The sequence below is a fragment of the Phycodurus eques genome, chromosome 8 (genome assembly GCF_024500275.1).
Source record: "Phycodurus eques isolate BA_2022a chromosome 8, UOR_Pequ_1.1, whole genome shotgun sequence".
Classification (NCBI taxonomy): domain Eukaryota; kingdom Metazoa; phylum Chordata; class Actinopteri; order Syngnathiformes; family Syngnathidae; genus Phycodurus; species Phycodurus eques.
In genome coordinates this window covers 2393311-2416431 of record NC_084532.1, presented here as the reverse complement: position 1 = coordinate 2416431, position 23121 = coordinate 2393311, and the positions used below count along the sequence as shown (strand labels likewise).

At 42.0% G+C, this 23121-nt stretch overlaps 1 protein-coding gene across 3 annotated transcripts in view; it reads left to right on the top strand.

The window, feature by feature from the left end:
* Positions 1-776: 776 nt before the first annotated feature.
* LOC133406468 (pituitary adenylate cyclase-activating polypeptide type I receptor-like) overlaps positions 777-23121 on the top strand; it is a 55383-nt gene continuing 33038 nt past the window's right edge. For 2 of the 3 annotated variants that reach the window (XM_061684113.1, XM_061684114.1), the window contains exons 1-6: positions 777-940; positions 12923-13066; positions 15053-15155; positions 17643-17756; positions 18943-19046; positions 19786-19883. In XM_061684113.1, the coding sequence (XP_061540097.1) occupies positions 13010-13066; positions 15053-15155; positions 17643-17756; positions 18943-19046; positions 19786-19883 (476 nt within the window). In that variant the 5' untranslated portion in view covers positions 777-940; positions 12923-13009. Of the gene's footprint in view, positions 941-12922; positions 13067-15052; positions 15156-15906; positions 15993-17642; positions 17757-18942; positions 19047-19785; positions 19884-23121 lie in introns of those variants that run through there. The other variant, XM_061684115.1, reaches the window with a different exon arrangement.

Below are 23121 nucleotides of genomic sequence, written 5' to 3'. Positions count from 1 at the left end.
GCCAGAGTAGCATCTGCTCCATTTGCACACTGATTGAGGAGTATCTGTAACATTTGCACAACCAACATTGTCCCAGATGATCGCACTATTCGTCACTTTAAACCGCATACACTCCTTGAAGTCTCAGCGCCCTTTGCACAATGGTCATTGCACCGGACTATTGCAATATTAGTCGTTCGAACTGCTCTAAGTGCTAGAGGACTCTGCATCTTTTTGCACAATTGTTTTTTGTCAATGTCTTTATGTCCCCAAAGTGTTCTGTAAATTGACTGTTTGTTGTACTAGAGCGGCTCCAACTACCGGAGACAAATTCCTTGTGTGTTTTGGACATACTTGGCAACTAAAGATGATTCTGATTAATGCATGTTTTTGGGATGTGGGAGAAACCCCACACAGGCACGGGGAGAACATGCAAACTCCACACAGACGGGGCCGGGGATTGAACCCGTGTCCTCAGAACTGTGAGGCTGACGCTCTAACCAATCGGGCCACCGTGCCGCTGTCATAATCCAGATTTTGAAATTAATAATGGGACATGGGAAGAACATGGAATTGACCACCTACTTCAAATGTAAATAAAAACGGAGAAATATTTGTATGAGTGTATGTCTGAGAGAGAGAGAGCGTGAGAGAGAGCGTGAGAAAGAGCGTGAGAGAGAGAGAGAGAGAGAGAGAGAGAGAGAGAGAGAGAGAGAGAGAGAGAGAGAGAGAGCAAGAGAGCGTTCACTTTTAAAGCACCAATCCACGCGCAGCGCAATGTTGTCCTTCGAAATACGAATGCTGTGGTTATTTCAGCAGCAGGACACTTCCGTGGTAATACTTCTTTCTTTTTATTTATTTTTCTGCTCAAAATAGTTTCCCATCTTGGAGTAATTTGTTGCCAGAATATGTCCCCTATGGAGGATTTCATCGGCACGGCAGCGCAATAAACGATATAATGGTAAGCTCTTCCATAATGACTTCACATGAAATACAGCTGCCATGTTTGGAAATTGGCGCTGTGTTTTTTGCGTCATGGTTAATGCGCAGCGCGTACACATGAAATAACGAGATCTTGCGACGTGTCTGTTGGGATAAGAGAGGAGGTTCCCCTCCCTCAGCGCGCTTTGTACAACAGGAATACAAAAAGATAACTGTATCTGAATGCCCTCCACGTTCTGAGGGATATGTACACACACACACACACACACACACACACACACACACACACACACACACACACACGTCCGATTTGGGAGATGAGGACCTGTTTTAAATCCATTTCAACATTTTTGTCAAGGTCATGCTTATGATTAAAATGAGTCTGGTCTTCTTTGTCGTTTCAATGGATTTTATCTATTACATTTCATTTAAACAGGCATGCCAGTTTTACACAAGAAATAAGCGCTCCCCATACTTTTGGAGGAGTTTAGCTACCACCCAACAATGCATTGACAGCTGTGTAGTATTCTTTTAATTTAGTGTTTGGCAGGTTGTCCATCCTAAAATCTAGAAAAAAATTCCTCACTGTCCTTCTTGCGACTGCTGCTATGAAGTGGAAGACATTGGTTTGATCAAGAACATGTGAGAACATATACCAACTATAGTTTCAATCTTTCTGAAGTACTTTAACACAAAGCAAAATCACAAATAAAATACTTAAAGGCTTGGTGGCCGACTGGTTAGCACATCTGCCTCATAGTTCTGAGGACCGGGGTTCAAATCAGGCCTCGCCTGTGTGGAGTTTGCATGTTCTCCCCGTGGCTGCGTGGGTTTTCTACAGGTTTCCTCACACATTCCAAAAACATGCATGATAGGTTAAATGAAGACTCTAAATTGTCTAAATGTCCGTAGGTGTGAATGTGAGTGAGAATGGTTGTTTGTCTATATGTGCCCTGTGATTGGTTGGCGACCAGTTCAGGATGTACCCCGCCTCTCGCCCAGAGTCAACTGGGATAGGCTCCAGCACGGCCGCGACCCTAGTGAGGATAAGCGGTACAGAAAATGGATGGATCAAAAATCCTAAGTCAAAATGTTACAAAGTAATTTGTTTTTACGGCTGTTGATTGATCCAGAAATATATTGCATGCGGATTAATTGCAAAAATGTGCTGTTGTTGCAAAAGTGAAACTAAATAGAGAGATAGTTGACGATCAATTATGCGTAGTTTGCACTAAAACTTACACACCTACCCCTCTACACAATGGGCTCACAACAGAGATAATTTCCTTCTTGAACCTCGGGAATAGCTGCATTATGCTGGGTTTACACTGGCACAAGCAATCCCACGTCTCTGTTTTGGATTCAGCATTGAATTCACCATGTCACAACAATATTGTGTGTAACAGAAGAGTAATTAAGTAATTATCCTTGACGTCAACAGCACTCTCTTGGGAGTCGTGTAGTGAAGATTTACCAGAGTCCCCATCCATCCATCCATTTTCTGAGCCGCTTCTCCTCACTAGGGTCGCAGGCGTGCTGGAGCCTATCCCAGCGATCATCGGGCAGGAGGCGGGGTACACCCTGAACTGGTTCCCAGCCAATCGCAGGGCACATACAAACAAACAACCATTCCACTCACATTCACACCTACGGGCAATTTAGAGTCTCCAATTCATGCATGTTTTTGGGATGTGGGAGGAAACCGGAGTCCCCGGAGAAAACCCATGCAAGCACGGGGAGAACATGCAAACTCCACACAGGTGGGGCCGGGGATTGAACTCACTGTCTCAATACCTCTGGAGGACTGTGTATATTTGTTAATAATACATTCAGACATCCCTTTTTACCATATGGATTGATGGATGTAATGAGGACAAGAAATCAAAAGAATTCTTGCTCAATTTCCTTTTTCGCCCCTTCATTCACATGCCTCCCTCTTCCCTCCCGAAATACTCAAGACTATTGTATGTCATGTCTGTGTGTATTAATCCCTGTCATAATTCCTAGAGCTAAATATAGAGCTACACATTTGAGCAACCCTAGACAGTCAACTGCGATTAACATGAGATGATGATACTTTCTGAAGAGCACTTTCTGAATATTTGCTGCATATTCATACACAATTTTTTTGTCTGAAGGAACTAATGCGATTTAAAATGAAAGAATAGGATATGGTGTCAAGCTCCGAAACATAATAAATCGGAATGAGATTATGGCCTGTGAGGAAAAACCTTTCCCACCAAACACACTATCTGTCTCACATATCCCCCCCCCCCCTTCTCTCTAATGATGTGCCTCGTCACAGAACATTCTGTGGCAGCATTTCACAATAAGTGAGTGATCGTGAAGCAGCCCCCGCTTCTCTTTCCTCACTCACTGTTGAGAGGAATAATTCCTTTTCCTCTCATATAATTTTTTTTCCTTTGTCACTAACATCCATTTACGTTCTCAAGGGAGTAATTCATTCTTAGTATTTTTAAGCCATTCTTTCTTTGCAGTGCGCAGTCCATCTTACTCTTTAACGTCAACTAGACTGAGCGGACCCCCTGTCATTAATACAAGTGTTTTAATGCTCAATTACCATAGGACTGCCTTGTTTAAAATTTGTAAATGTGAGGAATGAACGAGCGTGCGCACGCACGCACAGACACAAGCACTCGCACACACACACACACACACACACACACACATACACACACACACACACACACATACACACACACACACACAAGCAAGGGTTCGCTGTGCTAGATCAGTTGTTGAAAGATTTTCTATAGCAGAGTACTGGCAGTCAATATGTGGACTTGGCAAAATTGCACACCTCAATTCATGTTATGTCATTACAAATCCCTCTTTGACTATTCAAGCATCCGACAAGCCAAAACTGTTTCATTTATAATACATCATAAAGAGAACAACAGTTAATATTTTTTAGTCAGTCATATTAAAGAGAGTTTATTAAAAGGAAGCAGAAAAAAATAAGCAGAAGTAGCTTTTTGGTCCATAAGGTCTAGTCCAAATCTAAAATCAGCAGTTCTCTCGGCTGTTGCTCTTGACAACAGGGGTGAGGGCTATTGGGGGATGGCTGTTCTGGCAAAGCTATAGTGGAGCAGGATAGCCAAGCTGCCAAGCTCTCCTTGGAGGACAAAGACTGAGTACTTGTTTCTGCTATTTGGCTTTACACATGACATCAAGCCCCCCCCCCTCATTTTCCCTCCACACTACCTCCCCAGGTCTGCAGCATGATGACATGATAAACATTCACTCAAATGCACTCAGACCTCAGGACACTGTTGACAGGCTTGTGTGTTCAGCCATGTGAAATACACACTGACATGATTGCTGCACTGGTGTTGTGTTGTTTTTGAACGATTCCTCCAAATGAACAAAACTGAATAGGATCACTTTAGGAACTGATTCGTTCCATTCTCAGTTATGTTGAGCTCACTCAGCTGCAAGTGTGCCGGCCGGGAGTGGAACTGCTGCATTCTGTCATTCATTCGTGAATCTTCCACGAATGACCAATGACACAGCCGGTGTATGGGCAGGGGAGGGACTTTACTGAATGCGACTCGTGATTCTTTCATTGTGAAATGGCGACATGTAGGACTCTGTGAATTCTGCCCTGTGTGATTTGTTCGATGTGAATGAACGACATCACTCAGAGAACAAGACTCCCTGGAATGATTCGTGCGCTGCGAAAAAACAAAATGTGTCAGTCAGTGAACGATTCTCACTTGAGCTATTCGGTTTCCTCCACGCAGAAATACGCTTTTATTGACATCCGTTTCTCCAAGCTAAGGGCTAATTTCGAGTCTAGCCACAAGAAAATACACACACGACCCATTGCCATTGGGGCATGTGTCCCCATTATCCTAACAGACTACACAAAAAGTAATAAGTGGAGAGGAGACTGGTGAGGGTAAATGTATGTGTGTAGTGCAGGCAATGTATTGTAAGGTTACATGTTTTGTCCCCAAAATATCTAACCTTGGCTGTCCCTCTGATGAGCTCATTTCTAATCCTATCCAACCTGGTCACACCAAAAGAGAGCTTAAACACCGCCACCTCCAGCTCAGTCATCTCTTCAGTGATACTGTCTTTAAGGCGTACGTCATTGCTGGCCTCGCCACTGTTTTATACACCCTTCATTCTCGCAGAGACTCTTATGTCACATAACACACCTGACACTTTCCTCTACCCGTTCCAACCTGCTTGGATTTGTTTCTTCATCTCCTTACCACACTAACCATTGCTTGGGACTGTTGATCCTAAGGGCTCTATTTTCGTGACTAGCGCAAATCCAGCACTGTGCTTGTCATAATCTGTGAGTTTTGGTAATTGCTGGACCAGCGTACCGTCAGCACATTTAAAAATGGGACATCTGCGCTGGTGTGGACGTGTTCACACCCGGCTTAAATCCTGTTCAATCGAAGCAGGTTCTTTTATAGCATTTAAATAGTCTCACATGATGACGACTCAGTGATCGGTGCATGAGAGGAGCATTGAACAATAGCGGTATAATGTCATTAAATAGAGAATGAACTGGTGAAAAACAGCTGGTGATTTAAATATGACTGCGGTCCTCATTAAGAACTTCTCCAGCCGTGGCCCAATGGTTAAGATCATCGCCTACCACCGTGGGGGACCTAGGTCCAAGACCCCAACCGGACCATCCGTCACCATCCGCCGGACTCACGGCTGTGGTGTCCTTGAGCAAGACACTAATACCCCGAAATGCTCCCCGGGCGCTTCAGCTGCCCCCTGCTCCAGTGTGTTCCACTAACATGTGTATGTGTTCACTGTGATGGGTTAAATGTAGATAACAAATTTCATGTGCATGCATGCATGTTCATGACAATAAAAGGTGATTCTTCTTCTTCTTAAAGCCTCTTGTTATGTCTTGAGGACATTAAAGCCTGGATGGCATTGAACGTTTTGCATTTTATCGATAAGAAAAAAGAAGTTATTGTGTTTGGTTCCAGTGGCCCTTGTTAATGATTTGGACCCCTTGACACACTAATAAAAACCAACAGTCTCTAACTTTAAAGTGGACAGTGATTTTAAATTGGATCGGCAAATTGGTGCGGTTGTCCAAGCCCGCTTTTTTCATTTTAGGCAGCTGGCTAAAGTAAAGCCTCTTCTTTCACAACAGCATTTTGAAACAGTAATCCATGCCTTCGTTACGGCTCAGATGGATTACTGTAATGCATTTTATTTTGGAGTCCGTTAGTCCTTCCTCAGACGTCTCCAGTTGGCTCAGAACGCTGCTGCTCGCTTCCTAACTGGAGCACAAAGGAGGGAGCACATAACCCCATTTCTAGCCTCCCTTCACAGCCTCCGTGTGCATTTTAGAGTCCATTTTAAGATTATTTTGTTTTTAAATGTTTTAATGGTCTCGCCTTACTTTACCTTTCTGAGCTGCTCCATCCCTCCACTCCTGTATTTTGTCTCAGGTCAACTGACCAGATGCTACTGGAGATGCTAAGGACTAAGCAGAGGCTCAGAGGGGTTATAGCTTTTACCGTTGCCGGTCCATCTCTGTAGAATAAATATTAGGGAAGCCCCCTCACAGTCCATCTTTAAAATCTAATCTTAAAACCCATTTTTATTCTTTGGCTTTCAACTCAGGATGGACTCTGCACAGTTTTAGAGTGCTGTATTGTTTTTTTTAACGTCGCTATTGATCAATTGTTTTAATTTGCCTTAGTTTTGTTTTTATGTAATGTACTTTGTGTGCAACTGTGGTTGTTTTAAAGGTTCCATAAATTGGCTATTTAGACCGCCATACAGTGACTCTCTAACATGGACTTCTGTCATATGAGTGTCCAGTGTAGCATATTTGTGGTTTAAATAAAATTGTAATTAATTTGGAAAAAGATACGAAGGAAGGTAAACGTCTGCATTCACTTCCGGGTTAGTCCGATTTATGTTTTTACCATAAAAATCAAACTACTTTTGTCTCGTAGAGAGCAGCACGTCACTTTTTATACATATAAAATTTAGGGAAAGTGATGGGGAAACCTTTTTGTCGGTCCCATAGCTAAAGGGTGCTACATTTTATGAAATACGAGTCCTAGATGACAGAGGCTTGCTTAAACTCAAAACACACACACAACACAACCAAGGGTGGATTTTATAGAATATTTAATGACATCTACAAGGGATCTTGTATCTACAAGGGATCTTGTAGATGTGAACACAAAGAGGCTAACGACAACAAGGAAACATGCAAAAAGGGCAATAGAATATCGGGTGTTGCTGGGCTAAAAATGTGAAGGTGAGTGTTTAATGCGTTCAGTCAGAGCGAGAGAGAGCGAGAGAACAAAGTTGGGATTTTGTGTGAAGATGATAATTTCCCCGAATTTATTAGGCACTAATATTGTACAGTCTGGAAAACACTGGTATGTTACTCACGAACGTAGATCAGCTGATAGATGGGGTGGTCTGTCTCAGTCATCTCGGTAAGCACGGAGACAAGTTTAGTCAAATGAGAAAAAGGATGCAGAAAAATGAAACAGAGAATATGACCGTCTCTCTCCCCGCCAGCTTTCTGGGATCTGCTAGCAAGTTCAGAGAACTTGTATCTGGTAGCTCAGCAGCAACTGTTCTGGAGGTTTAGCAGCGGCGATCCCAGCTGCTTGGAGTGAAATCAAGACAAACAGTTCTCAAAATCTCGCACCTGCGCTTGTAAAGTTGACAAACTCTCACAGACATCAAGGCATACATTTGGAATAATTCGGGAGAGTTCATAAAATATCAAAACACAAATTTTCCTTTGGTTAAACATCAAATGCGAGTTCACTGTTCGGCTTTGCAGTTCCTATCAATGCCAGTGAGTGTCGCCTTGTGCGCACATTTGTCGACTCGTCCCTTTTGGCTGCTGCCAGTTCAAACGAAGAAAAGGACTCTTCAATCACTGTAAACCAAGATTTCGAGGGGACCTACTAATTACTTTAGGGTCCAATTGAAGTATGCCAGGCATCCTCTTAGTGACTATCTCACAGCAGGGTGGCTTCGAAGAATGCAGTTTATCAAGCCGTGGGGAGTCACTGTGTCACCTCAGGTTGTGGGCAGCATGTTCGCTACACCAGAAAAGGCCCCTCCAACATCGACTTGTGTTTGACCCAGTTTTGAAACTGCTCTGTCCATATTTGGCTAAGACCGCCCCTTTCCTCTGATTGGTTGCCTCCGTGTAGAAGACCCACTTGTGAGAGCACTTGTGTTTGTTATGTTGACAGCACTGGCTCGGGAGCAGAGCAGTAGGTGGCGATCTTCGCTAGTGACGTAGATAAGCTCGAGAAATTTGTATAGCCTGATTTCAGGCCTCTCGGCAGAAAAACGTTTGTAGCTCAGGAATGTGTGGATGATTTTAATTCAACAATTAAATCAATTAAATAATTAACGACTGATGCACTATAGAGCCAATGTAACATCCCAAATACTAGAAAAAGTTGGTTTGTTAAAATATGGGGCCTTTAAAGTAAAGCTGGGGCGGCTGTGGCTCAGTTGGTAGAACGAGTCGTCCAGTTACCGAAGGGTCGGCGATTCAAATCCTGGCTCCAACTGTCTGTAAATCGAAGTGTCCTTGGGCAACACACTGAACCCTAATTTGCTCCCAGTGGGCCTGGCAACACCTTGGAGCAGCCGCCCATTGGTGTATGAATGTGTGTGTGAATGGGTGAATGTGAGGCTTAGTAAAGTGCTTTGGGTAATGTGATGGTGTAGATAATAATAAAGTTAAATGAGTTTCTACGCGGCGGCACGGTGGCCGACTGGTTAGAGCATTCTGAGGACCCGGGTTAAATCCCCGGCCCCGCCTGTGGGGAGTTTGCATGTTCTCCCCGTGCCTGCGTGGGGTTTCTCCGGACACTCCGGTTTCCTCCCACATCCCAAAAACATGCATGAATTGGAGACTCTAAATTGCCCATAGGTGTGAATGTGAGTGCATATGGTTGTTTGTTTGCATGCACTGGTTGCCCAGCGATTGGCTGGCAACCAGTTCAGGGTGTACCCCGCCTCCTGCCCGATGATAGCTGGGATAGGCTCCAGCACGCCCGCGACCCGAGTGAGGAGAAGCGGCTCGGAAAATGGATGGATGGAGTTTCTAACCCCGCCCCCCGGCCCCCCAACCCTCAATAGCTGCGTGCTGGCCAGTACGTGGGATGATTAAAACATATAATAAGGATGATAATACTAATAATACGTTCAATTAATTGATTTCTGCACTGATTAAGAGGGTTGCATGCTCCACTTTTGAAATGAGTGTCAGCCCCACACACACTTTCGTGTATGACTGCCTGCATGTGCACTGAACAAATTCACCAAATTCGCATTAGATACCCTGCGCCAAAACTAAGACGTGCTCCCACTAGGCGTAAGTTTAAATGGACTTTGTGACACCAAAATGTCACTCTGCCTAGTGCATCTCCAAGGGGACAAGATCAATGCGCCGACACACCCAGCTTGGCGCAGACGGGTCTGCCAAACTGGCAAACACAAGTCATGCACTTGAATGAAAATCAAAATGCGCTGAAACACAGCTGCGCCATCCATCCATTTTCTTTTACCGCTTATCCTTGCTAGGGTCGCGGGCTGCTGGAGCCTATCCCAGCTATCTTGGGGCGGGAGGCGGGGTACACACTGAACCGGTCGCCAGCCAATCGCAGGGCACATAGAAACAAACAACCATTCACACTCACATTCACACCTACGGGCAATTTTGAGTCTTCAATCAACCTACCACGCATGTTTTTGGGATGTGGGAGGAAACCGGAGTGCCTGGAGAAAACCCACCCAGGCACGGGGTGAAGATGCAAACTCCACACAGGCGGGGCCGGGATTTTAACCCCGGTCCTCAGAACTGTGAGGCAAATGTGCTAACCAGTTGTTCACCGTGCCACAGCTGTGCCATCTACTAAAATAGAATTCTCACATGCACTGGGCGGATGTCAACGAACACACCCTTGTTGCGCTGGTACACCCGTCTCGACACAGGTCCGTCTGCCAAATTGGCAAAGACGCCAACGAGCCTAGCGTTTGCACAAAAATCACAATATGCCACAATTTGCGCTCCGGCGCACGTTGTGCACTCTGCAAAAATAAAGCCATTAGTGGTCCTTCACCTTCGTTATCTCATCTCCCTCTAGCCTCACTCTCCCCCTCCACCGCTCTCATTAATGCAAATATTGTCTGTCTGCCTGTCTTCAGCTAATCTTCATTCTTCTACTTTCCAGTGTCTGCCTCCATTTTTCTGATTGTTCTTCCAACTGCTCAGAGGTCTCACTGCAGATCACAGTCTTATTTGCGAACATCATGCTCCATGGGGATTCTAGACTAAGCTCATCTGTCAGCCTATCCATCAGTATTATAAATAGAAAGCGGCTGAGAGCTGATCCCCAATGCAGTCTCACCTCTACCATAAATCAGAATCAGAATCAGAATCATCTTTATTTGCCAAGTATGTCCAAAACACACAAGGAATTTGTCTCCGGTAGTTGGAGCCGCTCTAGTACAACAGACAGTCAATTTACAGAACACTTTGGGGACATAAAGACATTGACAAAAAACAATTGTGCAAAAAGATGCAGAGTCCTCTAGCACTTAGAGCAGTTCGAATGACTAATATTGCAATAGTCCGGTGCAATGACCATTGTGCAAAGGGCGCTGAGACTTCAAGGAGTGTATGCGGTTTAAAGTGACGAGTAGTGCGATCATCTGGGAAAATGTTGGTTGTGCAAATGTTCTCTCTTCTTTAACACCCCACAGCACAACTCACCACTGTTCTACAGCTCTCATCCTCATGCAGTACCACAGTTCCTCTCTGGGTCCCACTTTTGGTTTTTTATATAGTGGCAATCTCTGATCTCCGGCAAGCTAAACCCCCACACCCTACATTGGTTTTGGATCATACAAAGACTGGTTTGGATTGGCAAAATGTTGTGTCATCACTCCCCCAGATCCACCACAGCATGGCAGATGATGACAGCTCGCTAAGAGAGAAAGCTAGTTGCTAACTGAGCTAGGCTTTTTCTTTAAAATCTTTCCACCTTTCGTAGTTTACAACATTTGATAAACTCTGCAATATAGAAGAAAGAGGACTAGCATCATTGTGCAGTAATTATAGTGCATTTGTACCACTCAATATGAAGTTGCATCTCTTCAAAATGACTGAATACTATGGGCCGTAAACGCACGTCCCACGGTAAGTTAACGTGTGAACCTCAGGGCTGAATCATGAAGTGACGAAGTACTGAATGATCTGGTGAATGAGTTTTTTTTTCACTGATTGTAGTGTTTCTGTCCAGTCAAAAGAACAGCCGTTGCTATTACTATGCTGTACTAGTTTTGAAGAATGTCCAATTCTCAAATAGGCATAACCACACCTAATATATATTTAATTTGTACCATTCATATACACTTGGTGAACACAAAATATACTAAATTCTGATACGTATTGGCCAAAAGCTAAAAATAAACAATTACATTAGTATTATTAAATAGTAACAAACACATAAGACTTGACTGGTATTATATCTTTAATCATTTGGTTCTACAGGATGCAGTGGGCGGAATCAGTGTTGCATGTGGTTAGCGTGTCTGGCTCAGTTCGCATGCCCTCCCATTGTTTGCATGAGATTTTTCTATATACATCCATGCACAATCTTAAAACATACAATGTAATACTCTATATTGCGAATGTGAGAATGAATGGTTGTTTGCACCCAGTAGTCTAGCGTCTCTTTCGCCCAGCTGGGTGATCCTGAACAGGATAATCAATAGAAAATAAATGAATGAACAACTATTAATAAATACAGAATATAATATATACAGAAAATGATGTTTGATTGTCCACATATTCGACTGCCTATACATTAGAAATGCTGTTGTTGTTGTTTATAACATTTAACTTGAAAATACAACTAGTCCCTGACCGGGAAAATAAGGTTTATGTCCCATGCAATTATAAACAAACATTTGAAAGATTGCAGACTTTCAATACTGGCAGTAAATGTGGTATTGGAAATATGTGGGCCACTTTTCAATATTTTGCTTTTTTTTTTAAGTACGTATTGCACATCAGTTGCATCTCCCTTTCCACTAGTGGTTTGTATTGGCTTTTTGCAGGATTTGATCACATTCATGGGTCTTTGCTGTTCCATCCTTACAAAGAAAATGCTGCTGATAAAGGTGTTTGACGAAGATGGCGCAGCCTTTGCATAAAAGTCACAAGGGCAAATCACATGTAAAAGAGACCAGTTCTTCTAGCTTCAATCTTAAAGTAAGGCGTTGGGCATAAGGACCAACTTGTGTTCTTCTTCATCACGTTTTGTTTGCTGTTTGTTTCTGCCCTTTGTATGTCACTTCAATGTCAGCTTGTTCACCATCAGCAAACTTTTATTGAAGTTTTTCTTTCCATAAATGGAAATTCTTGAATGGCAGCTCTTGTACTTTTGGTAGTGATGCAGTGAATGACTGATTTTATTCATGTTTTGTGTGTTTTAATATTTTTGAAATGGAGTAATTTCATAAAGAAAATAAAATCTTTTTAATGTGATTTTAACAATGATAAATCCCCAACAATAACTCCTAATAACTTGAACCTGATAAGAAAGGGTATTTGGGTTCAACGTTATTTCAATTGACACAACTAGGCAAGATGACAGTGTGAATGGTTGCCTGTCTATATGTGCCCTGCGATTGACGGGTGACCAGTCCAGGATAAACTAAAGCTTCTCATGACCCTCAACAGGATAAGCGGAATAGAAAATAGATGGCTGGATGAAGGGAATTAATGTTTCAATAAAAAAGGGTTTGAAAGCATCTGTAGGCCTATAATTACTGGTTAGATCCTGTCAACACAATTAAGAAGTACAATCACAGCTTTAGCTAGATGTGAGGGTGACGCCTAAAATCATTTAGTTTTCAACATTTTTGTCAAGAAATTTCAACATTTTCATCTTTACCGTCTCTTACTTTCACAATTTCTTGTCCTGTTCAGATCCCGAAGTGAGCTGTGATACTCCTGCTGTGGTCGACTCGTTAACCATTTATGTGTTGAAAAGGAAACTCACAACAAAGAAACAAAATGTTAACTGCTCACCTCAACCCACTGGCCTTGGCTTTCTTTCTCCTACTGCTATTGGTAAGCAGAAAAGTCATTTGGCACCGTCTTCACCTTAACATTATGCTGGTGTTATATGTTATTGTCTGTTTGCAGGATTAGTAAAAATTTACTACATTATGAGGAGGAAGGCATCATGAGAATAACTCTTTTAGGGCTAATGGTAGCATAAGTGCCTGAGATTTTAAAATACAGTGAAAATACAATCATTGCTTTTAATGTCTTTAAGGGTGCTTATTTTTTTTCTTCACACTCGGGGGTAGTATTAACCTCTCGCCTCGGCACAACTCTAATTAAGTGGTGCCGGATTGTAAAATGGGATTTTCCGCCTGCACACACATTGTTTGCACTGGCCTCATGCCATGCCGAATAATTAAATTATCTTCCAAGATAATTATTTAATAAATTATTTCTACAAATAAAAAATGATGGTGTGCAATATGAGGGGTTCACTATCTGTGAAGAATCTTTATACATGGAGAAAATACTGGTTAACAAGTTTACACTGCGTATTTATAGGGAGCTGTTTAGTAAATAAATAATAAAATATCAATCCAATTTCTGAGATCGAACAAACCTCTCCATGATCAGTTTGTCAACAGACACATGCTTTCCAAGGTAATGGGAGTGCAGTAGCAAACCTGCAATATTTCCTACATGTTACTTCACTAAAGTGTGTATTTAAATACAATAACAAACAAAAGTGTTTTTTTTAATCCCAAAATAATTGGTTGCTGCATTTGTTGATCTGTTTGTTGATTTGTTGTCCACAGAATAACCTACTACTGCATTTTACAGTGTAATAAATAACTTCCTTCATCAGGTGTGAAGCAGTTTAAAGACTGTTAAGTTCAAAATGAGCTGAAAGCCCATTTCCATGAAAAGAGTTTCCATTTGGACTGTATTTACATTTTGCACTAGTGCATCACAGAAAACATCACTAGTACAAACAATGAAACAGGCTTACCACCACCTTAGTTGGTAAATAACACAATATAATTGTTCTATCATTTAAAGGGGACATGGGGACACTGGGCGGCACGGTGACCGACTGGTTAGAGCGTGAGCCTCACAGTTCTGAGGACCCGGGTTCAATCCCCGGCCCCGCCTGTGTGGAGTTTGCATGTTCTCCCCGTGCCTGCGTGGGTTTTCTCCGGGCACTCCGGTTTCCTCCCACATCCCAAAAACATGCATTAATTGGAGACTCTAAATTGCCCGTAGGTGTGAATGTGAGTGCGGATGGTTGTTTGTTTCTATGTGCCCTGCAATTGGCTGTCAACCAGTTCAGGGTGTACCCCGCCTCCTGCCCGATGACAGCTGGGATAGGCTCCAGCACGCCCGCGACCCTAGTGAGGAGAAGCGGCTCAGAAAATGGATGGATGGGGACTCTGGTAATTCTTCACTACACGACTCCCAAGAGAGTGCTGTTGACGTCAAGGATAATTACTTAATTACTCTTCTGTTACACACAATATTGTTGTGACATGGTGTATTCAATGCTGAATCCAAAACAGAGACGTGGGATTGTTTGTGCCAGTGTAAACCCAGCATAATGCAGCTATTCCCGAGGTTCAAGAAGGAAATTATCTCTGTTGTGACCCCATTGAGTAGAGTCCCAGGCATCCTGGGTGATCTCTGGTCCAAATTGTGCTGAGGCCACATAATGTAGGATAAACAGGACTGTAAAAGCAGTCCCCTCTGTGTGTCTGCATAGCTATTAGACTGCAGTGACACCTGGCATAATCCAATGTTAAAAGTACATGTCTAAATATATTTATTTATTTTCATTACAGAAATGCCCTCCTTTGGGTTGGCTTAGGGATAGTGCCAGCTGCTCTGACATATTTTGATTGGTAAAGAAGGAAGTTAAACAGTCCCATAACTCAGAATTCTCCACATTCTAGTTAAAGAATTGTGAAATAAATTAAGCATTTTTCCTGTAACAAACATGAATGTGATTCTCTTCGCCTTGTCACTTGTGGTGTGTGTGCACATACTGTTTTACAGGTTGCATGCCAGCAGGTCCCCTCTAACTGTGTAATCAAGAGGGAGGAGGAGAAATGTGCTCAGATGATGGCCTTGGATGAGGCTGGGAATGATTCAGAATTTGGTAGGTTTATGCATGTCTGTGTTTGTTGTTTAGCCATTAAATTTGTTTTGTATTTTGTTTGTCAAAATATATGTCCACATGACTCAGTAACAAAAGAACAATACAAAAGAAATAAGATTAAACAACATCCTGAAAGCCATCAAAAGAAGCAGGTGATAAATTTTTGTTTTCTACAACCTGGTTATCTGTAGACACTATAAGTAAGCTATATAGATCATAGTGACAAATTTGGTTTAATGTATCAGGTCTATTTTATCAAGGCTGTAAACTACCAAAATTCATAATCCACAATTTTATCCTTTAAATACTGAATAATTGACCATGTGTTTTTCTAGTTACATCTTTTGAAGTTGATAAACCCATCCATCCATCCATCCATCCAATTTCTGAGCCGCTTCTCCTCACTAGGGTCGCTGGCGTGCTGGAGCCTATCCCAGCTATCATCGGGCAAGAGGTGGGGTACACCCTGAACTGGTTGGCAGCCAATCGCAGGGCACATTCAAACAAACAACCATTCGCACTCACATGCACACCTACGGTCAATTTAGAGTTGTCAATTAACCTAGCATGCATGTTTTTGAGATGCGGGAGGAAACCGGAGTGCCCGGAGAAAACCCACGCAGGCACGGGTAGAACATGCAAACTCCACACAGGCGGGGCCGGGGATTGAACCCAGGTCCTCAGAACTGAGAGGCAGACGCTCTAACCAGTCGTCCACCGTGTCGCCTAAGTTGATAAACCAAATGAGGTAAAACACCTAAAGAGAACAAAATGATGAAAAGTGTGGTGTCGTCACCGGTGGTCAAGAGTGGGCTGTTTATTCAAGAAGAGCTTGAGGTACGTTCACGTAGTTTTAATATAATACGGCTCGCAAGGAGGCAACATAATTTTATGTAGACTAGCAAGCCAGTGCTAGCAGTATCGTTTGTATGTAAACAAGCCGGTGTTCTGTCGAATCATGTTTTAAAGCTTCGGTAAGCATTGGTTCGTGCGCGTGAATAACTTTTTACAACAGCAACCAAGTATGTTGACAACGGCAAGCATGGGAGGCGAAGCGACGGTCACAATACGCAATCCTATTGATTGACGTCAAAGTGCGCTGTTGGAGAGTTGTCCTTGATATGTCACACTTCATGGAAGATATCCAAAAACTCAAACATGCTAGACTTTTCATTTTGGTGTCGTAGGGCTATCGTAGGGCCAAATCCTTGGTCGTGGATTGTGTCACACAACAAGACGTTTTTGTCATTCCCGTCAAAATATGTCGGGCCCAATCTAAGAGGGCAAATATCGAGGGAAAAAAATCCTGTAGTCTGATCTAGGTATTACTTGTCGCTTCAGCATCGCGACATAAAAAAGCAATGCGACCCACTGGAAACTTTCAGCAGATATATTTTAATGGCTCAAACGTAGTTATGTGTAGCAATAAGAAAGATGCCAGATGAAGTAGCATCTATTTTCCCAGGTAGTAGTAGTGGGGTTTGACCGACAGTTGACAGCTCAGCAGGGCATGGTTTCAAAGCAATTAGCGGACATACCCACAGCATTTCAGAGTAGAGAGAACGGTTTGATTTTTCATGATTTTTGAAGCCTCATTTTATATAAAAGGTGATTTTTTTTTTTTTTTTTTTTACTCATTCTAATTCGACATATTTATTTTCACTTGACAGGAACTTTAAATATTGCTCACCGGTCCGTGAGTCCATACAGAAAAATGTACGAGAAGAAAGGCTGCCACCCAACTGAAACCTCCATCCATCCATCCATTTTCTGAGCCACTTATCCACACTAGGGTCGCAGGCGTGCTGGAGCCTATCCCAGCTGTCATCGGGCAGGAGGCGGGGTACACCCTGAACTGGTTGCCAGCCAATCGCAGGGCACATACAAACAGACAACCATTCGCACTCACATGCACACCTATGGGCAATTTAGAGTCTCCAATTTATACATGTTTTTGGGATGTGGGAGGAAACCGGAGTGCCTGGGGAAAACCCACGCAGGCACGGGGAGAACATGCAAACTCCACACAGTCGGGGCCGGGGATTGAACCCGGGTCCTCAGAACTGTGAGGCTGACGCTCTAACCAGTCGGTCACCGTGCCGCCCAACTGAAACCTATAAAATCTAAAATCTAACAAAAGTACATTTTAGTAGTTTTTTTCCAGTGGTTTGCTTACAACATCAAGACTTAGGGTAAATGTATTTTTATTTGGAACTGTCGACAAGAAATTTAAATATTTGCATTTAGGTATTTAAATCCATATGTAATAAATATGACCTGAAAATACATTATACGATTCTGGAAATAATGTTAATCCTGGCCTGTCTTGATATGGATGAGATATAGGATACACTGTAGGTGGATGGATTCAGGAAATACACTATCAGTTGGATGTTTACAAAGAAAATCCTGATGCTCTTCATTAACTAACACAGGATTAAGAAGAAAGACACTGTGAGCATCCATGCACCTGTGTTGTGTCTTTAGGGTGTCCATGGATGTGGGACAACCTGACGTGTTGGCAACATGCCAGTATTGGTGATGTGGTTGAAGTCATTTGTCCTGAACTCTTCTCTCAGTTCATGAGTGAAGAAGACTATGGTGAGTTCCTGATAACAGTAAGCTTGTCTGCTTATAAAATGAGGGGTGAGACAAAAATAACATAATTCTTTGTGATTGCGGCTTTTTTTTTTTTTAAACTAGCTCCAGAATATTTACATTGTTTGTCTTTATGTACAGTGTTGCGGAGTAACTAATTACTGTACATGTAAGAAGATAACATAATTGAATTACAAAATGTAATTGTAATTAATTACATTCATCCATCCATTAATTTTCTGAGCCGCTTCTCCTCACTAGGGTCGCGGGCGTGCTGGAGCCTATCCCAGCTGTCATCGGGCAGGAGGCGGGGTATACCCTGAACTGGTTGCCAGCCAATCGCAGGGCACATACAAACAAACAACCAGTCGCACTCACATTCACACCTACGGGCAATTTAGAGTCTCCAATTAATGCATGTTTTTGGGATGTGGGAGGAAACCGGAGTGCTCGGAGAAAACCCACAAAGGCACGGGGAGAACATGCAAACTCCACACAGGCGGGGGCGGGGATTGAACCCGGGTCCTCAGAACTGTGAGGCTGACGCTGTAACCAGTCTTCCACCATGCCGCCTCAATAGTTTCATCTTGATAATTTTGAACTTTTTTTTATGGAACATTCACTTAACTTGTTTGTCATATGAAGCGATATTCGCTAAGTTGTGCACATTTGTCATTAGGTCAATATGGTATCATGTTTTCCACATGCTGTACACATATACACTATATGTATACTGTATATATCTATAATACAATAAATATTTTATTATGTACAATTTACATTTCATCAGTTTGTCATCAGTTTATTATTTGTGTAAAGAGGAAATATTTGCTTATTTCCAAAATAATAATCTATGGTTTTCTTTCACTTTTTTTAGAGGAAGCATCCAAGGGTCCTGTTGATGCATTCATTCAAAATTAAGAAAAGTAATAAAAATGCAATCAAGTCTAATTAGTGCTATTACACTGAGAAAGTAATTGAAATAGTTCCACACACTACTGTTACATTTTCAACAGGATAGCATGTGATTGTAACCAACTGCATTTCCAAAGTAGTCTTCTCAACCTTGTTTATGTGTCAACATTTATAAAATCAACTGTACATAAAAATAAAAGCAATAATTAAATAATCAAAAATAGCATTAAACGTATTGAAAAGTTTATCACTGTCATTGCTCTTGTATTTACAGAGCTGGGGAAGGTCAAGCGTAATTGCACAGAGTTTGGCTGGTCAGAGACGTTCCCTCACTACATTGATGCTTGTTTATATGAAGAAGGAAACAGCAGTCATCCGGTTTGTCTACAACCACCAATAGTAATGTGAAGGAGCATTATAAAATGTATGTACAGTGGAACCGAATAGAAGTCCAACACAATCTATCTCATGATGGTCGTCCATTTTCAAATTCATGATAATTTCCCATTGAGATGAATTTAGAATTGTCATAATCCTATCGAGGGCGTACCCAACCCTATCGCCCAAAGTCAACTTGGACCCTTAATAGGATAAGCAGTGGACATAATATGCATGATTTATTATCAACTTTTTGATGACAACCTGGAAAGTGATCTGAGTACCAAACAATTACATAACCAAACTGTGTTCCTAAACATAGTCATTGCGGGTGGAAAGGGTCCAATTACTTAAAAATGGGTGGTTGTACCACAAATGCAGCTCTGATGTAATTTCTGCTCTTCATTTATTATTAGCAATATTTTACTGAGCAGTGAGGACTAAGACGTGTGCTTTCCCATGCCTGCGTCCATGGTCTTCATTGTATTTCTCCACATTGCCATCAACGGTCCAATTTTGTGGTGACATTGCAAAAAAAAAAAAAAACATTAAAAAGCCAGAAAAGGCAAAATACACAGAGCTAATCTTTGAGAGCTGTTGTAATTTTAAGCAATCTTACAGGCACATTTTTCTCAAAAATGTTGGTTCAATTCCAAATTGTAAGACCTGTTGTCCACTTTAATGGTTCCACTGTTAATGAAAGACAGTTTATTTATTTGTTTCCCCTTTTCCAAACCAGGACATGTACTATGTGTCAGTGAAGGCTCTCTATACTGTTGGCTACAGTACATCTTTAGTATCCCTCACCACAGCCATGGTCATCTTGTGCAGGTTCAGGTGAGAAAAAGCATACTATGGAGATGACAGATCTCGGTCCAGAAATTGTATTTGAATTGTTGTGCATGTAATCTTTTTTTACATCTTTTCTGCATGCAGGATTTTTATTTTACTGTTTTAAATTAAATAATGAAATACTTGTAATGTGCTGTTGTGTGATATAATCTAATATCATTTTATTCATCTTAATCTAAAAATCTATTATATTTTTCGCAGCATTATTTGTAACAAATCAAATTATTTTTCGCCAGGTGATCAAGTATTGGAACAGATGAACTTAAAATAGATCGTGAACAAGCTGTAATATTTAGTCACAAGGCAGCTCAATGGCTAGCACAAGGTTTAAATAAGGTTTAGGTTTTAAATCTAGGCTTGCACCTTCTTGTGTGGAGTTTGCATGTTTTGTACTTTTTTTTTTCTGTGTTTGTGTGGATTTTCTCAAATTGCCCACAGTCTAAAAACTTGCATGGTGGGTTAATTGAATACTCCACCTAGCCCACTGGTGTGAATGTGAGTGTAAAATATGGTTGTTGTTTATATTGTATGTGATTTGGGATGGCCTGGTGAACACTCCAGGGTATACCCCACCTCTCGCCCAAAGTCAGCTGGGGGATGCTCCAGTTTACCGTATTTTCACGACCATAGGGCGCAACCGTATTAAAAGGCGCAGTCTCAGTTACGGGGTCTATTTTTGTATTTAACACATACATATGGTAAAACACATGCAAGCTTAAAACATGCGGTAGCATGCATGCATGCTAAAACAATGTTTTTAAAAAGGCAGCGGGAGCAAAACTGAGTTTAGTTGTACTTTATTTAAGTATTTAACAATGTACTCATGTTATGTTTTGATCAATCCTCATCCACAAATCCATCAAAGTCCTCATCTTCTGTATCCGAAATGAACAGCTGGGCCAGTTCTCAATCAAACACAGCAGGTTCAAGTCAGTCTCGGTACCGTGCGAAAGCTCAAACAACAGTGCAAGCAGACACGTTAGCCTAATCCAGTCCACAATCCATTCACAAATCGTGGCGTAACTCGCTGCCTCCTAGTCTTAATAAAGCTGTGTTCGCCATCTGTCATCCATGGCTCCCAAGCCGCTCGCAACTTCACTTTGAACGCCCTTACATGGATGTCCAGCGGTTTCGTCAAGCCTCCCGGAATGATGGCAAAGCCCAGAGTTATTGCACTCAGTCGAATGGTGACTGTAGAGACGCTTCTCCTGGCTGTTCTTTGCTCATTAATCCATTGCTCAAGTTGGTCTTCCAACTCGGGCCACCTCGCCTTGTTTCCGCGGTTTGTTTTTCTTTTTTTTCCGTGGAAACTCAGCTTCGTCTTCTTGACTTGGCGAAGCTCGTTTTCCTGCTTCCTCCACTTGTGAACCATGGAGTCGTTGAGCTGGAATTCTCTCGTGGCTGCTCGATTCCCATGTTCCTCTGCGAAACTGATTGCTTGCAGTTTAAACTGTGCTTCGTAAGCGTGGCTTTTCGTAGGTGACATTTTAGGGGGTCCTTAGCCAAACCGATGTTCTTTTGCACATTGCACACCCTGGAAATGCTCCCAGTCAGTCAAGCGGTAAAAAAATAAAAATAAATCGATAAATAAAAAAAAAATAAAAAAACACCCCGGTGCTATATACCTACTGGAGGCGTGGCTTTAGCGTCCTATTTCACGCACCCTTCCCGTGTCCTCAGCCACGGCCGCTTTTCCTCTGTGTAAACAGCGTATCGGCAGGAAATGCTATAAAAAAAATAAAAAAAAAAAAAAAAATTCAAGCGGAGCACTCATCACACAACAAAATTTATTGATGTTGGAACTCGGTGCACACATAAGGGGCGCCGCGCCGCATTATAAGGCGCCCCGTTCATTTTGGAGAAAATTTAAGACTTTTAAGTGCGCCTTATGGTCGTGAAAATACGGTACCTACAGAATAAGGACAAGCAGAATAGAAAATGTATGTATTTAGTTACAAGTGCTTTGCTTACAATAACTGCATTAAGCCTGTGACCCATTTACATCACCACATTTTACATTCTTCTTTTGTGATGCTTTTCTGGGGTTTTGCCAGAGCCTCTTTCAGTTATTGTTTGTTTTGGGGTTTACTCCCTTCAGTCTCCTCTTTAATAGATAAACTGCATACTCTATAGGGTTTAAGTCTGGAGCTTGACTTTGCCAGTCTATAACATTCCACTCCCCTCATTAAAGTAAATGCTTTGTTGTTATGCCAGTGTGTTGTGGATCATCGTAGAGGTGTCACAATTTAATTGATTAACTGACAACTATTTGATCATCACATTAATCAACAACTATTTTGATAATGATTCATCATTAAGAGTCATTGTTTAACTTAAAATTGTCCAAATACTCTGAATCCAGCCACTCAACAGTAAACATTCTCTTGTTTCTATAGTCCTTCATGAAAGCAATCTGATTATCTTTTGTGTTTAGTCAAAATAAAATATTTGCAAACAAACTTGTTTTTTATTTAGTTTTGTTTCATCCTTAAACAGTACCAAATAAACAACAATAATCTGTTAAATAAAAAGTAATTTGAAAAATTTAACTTTAATGCAAAATGAATTTGAATGAATGACTGGTTAGAGCGTCAGCCTCACAGTTCTGAGGACCCGGGTTCAATCCCCGGCCCCGCCTGTGTGGAGTTTGCATGTTATCCACGTGCCTGCGTGGGTTTTCTCCGGGCACTCCGGTTTCCTCCCACATCCCAAAAACATGCATTAATTGGAGACTCTCAACTGCCTGTAGGTGTGACTGTGAGTGCGAATGGTTGTTTGTTTGTATGTGCCCTGCGATTGGCTGGCAACCAGTTCAGGGTGTACCCCACCTCCTGCCCGATGACAGCTGGGATAGGCTCCAGCATGCCCGCGACCCTAGTGAGGAGAAGCGGCTCAGAAAATGGATGGATGGATGAATAGAATAAATCTATAGAATAATAAATTGTAAAAATATTCGACAGTGACAGTTCTAGATCATTGTCTCGCTGCATGATGACTGATCTCAGGCAAAAGGTTTATGTAGACTTCCGAGTCTTGCTGTTGCTTCTTCATTCTGCTGCTGTCATCATGTTGTCTATCAATGAAGATTAATGACCTCAGCCGAGAAGAAGCCACCAAGCCCAAGCCATGACATTACCTTCACTGAATTTCACAGATGAGCTTGTAGTATGTTTGGGATCATGAGTAGAGCTAGCAAAGGTTGATTGATGGAAAACCATCACTT